At 54.3% G+C, this 1045-nt stretch overlaps 1 protein-coding gene across 1 annotated transcript; it reads left to right on the top strand.

Annotated features, from left to right (window-relative positions):
- Positions 1 to 367: 367 nt before the first annotated feature.
- On the top strand, positions 368 to 667 carry TM35_000521380 (uncharacterized protein; the record flags this gene model as incomplete). Its single annotated transcript, XM_029030680.1, has 1 exon — positions 368 to 667. One exon carries the CDS (start codon positions 368 to 370, stop codon positions 665 to 667), a length of 300 nt encoding a protein of 99 aa, XP_028878060.1.
- Between the last annotated feature and the right edge of the window lie 378 nt (positions 668 to 1045).

The following is a 1045-nucleotide window of genomic DNA, read 5'->3' on the forward strand; positions in this document are numbered from 1 at the left end:
GAGGCCTGAAATATCATGCTCAGGGACTTTGAACTTGAGAGAAAAAGAAGAGTGAGGATGAGGAAAAAAAAGGAAGAAACCCGGCAACCGGTCTACGTGCGCAATGCTCGAGGCTCGTTGTCGGGTTTTGCCCTTTTCTTTTTTTTACCCCTCACCCCAAGAAGGGGGAGGAGGAGAACACAACCCCCACGACCCAAGGCGGGCGGCCAACTTGTCACAGCGCCTTGTGCGCAACAAGAGAGAGGTGGGGGGTGGCTCCCTGGGGTGTTTTTCACTTATAAAATGAGTGGGATTGGGCATAGTGGAAAACTCTTGCTTTCCCTACTTCAACGCTGAGTAGGGTGGGTTTGAAAGGTATTCCGCAAAGATGACCCTTCCCCGTTCCCCTCGTGACATGGCGGCCATCCAACCGCACCTTTTACTCGGCGGCACGCGGCGCCATGAAAAAAGAACAAAGGGAAGGATTCACCAAACCCCCATGATAAAGGCAAATTCCGCTATGGTGATGTTAAGGGGTTCCGCTACTGCCATGTGGTGGAGCGAAAGGGAAATGCAGAAAAGGAAAAGCAAGTTCAATAAGAACACACTCCCCCATAAGAACATTTCGCCGCATAGGTATTTTGGTTTGTTAGCGCCCCACCGCCCGACCCACCACAACAATGTGTGAGGTATGTTCGGTTTCCCTGGGAGATGGAAGTGCGTGAGCTGGGCGCCGCAATAAGACATCTCTCATTGCCAAAGGCGAGCCGTGATTGGCATCAGAGGCCCGCGGCGCCTACCGCACCGCACCCCAAGATGTTGCCAAAAAAAGAAGATTGAAGAGGGCACGGCACCCCGGGTTCCAGCGCCATCACCGATCGCCGTGCTAACGAGGCCTGTGGCCGCTTAACTTCACAAATCGGACGGGATATGGTGCATTCGGCCGAGCATGGTCATACCCGAAATACCCGCAATAGAACATATTATGCTCCCGGGGGGGTCTCCGGGGTGCCCTTCCCAGCCCCACCCCCAGGGGTGAATTTTCAGTTTTGCGAGTGCCGTGCGT

This window comes from Trypanosoma theileri, assembly GCF_002087225.1.
Source record: "Trypanosoma theileri isolate Edinburgh chromosome Unknown TM35_Tth_52_V1, whole genome shotgun sequence".
Classification (NCBI taxonomy): Eukaryota; Euglenozoa; class Kinetoplastea; order Trypanosomatida; family Trypanosomatidae; genus Trypanosoma; species Trypanosoma theileri.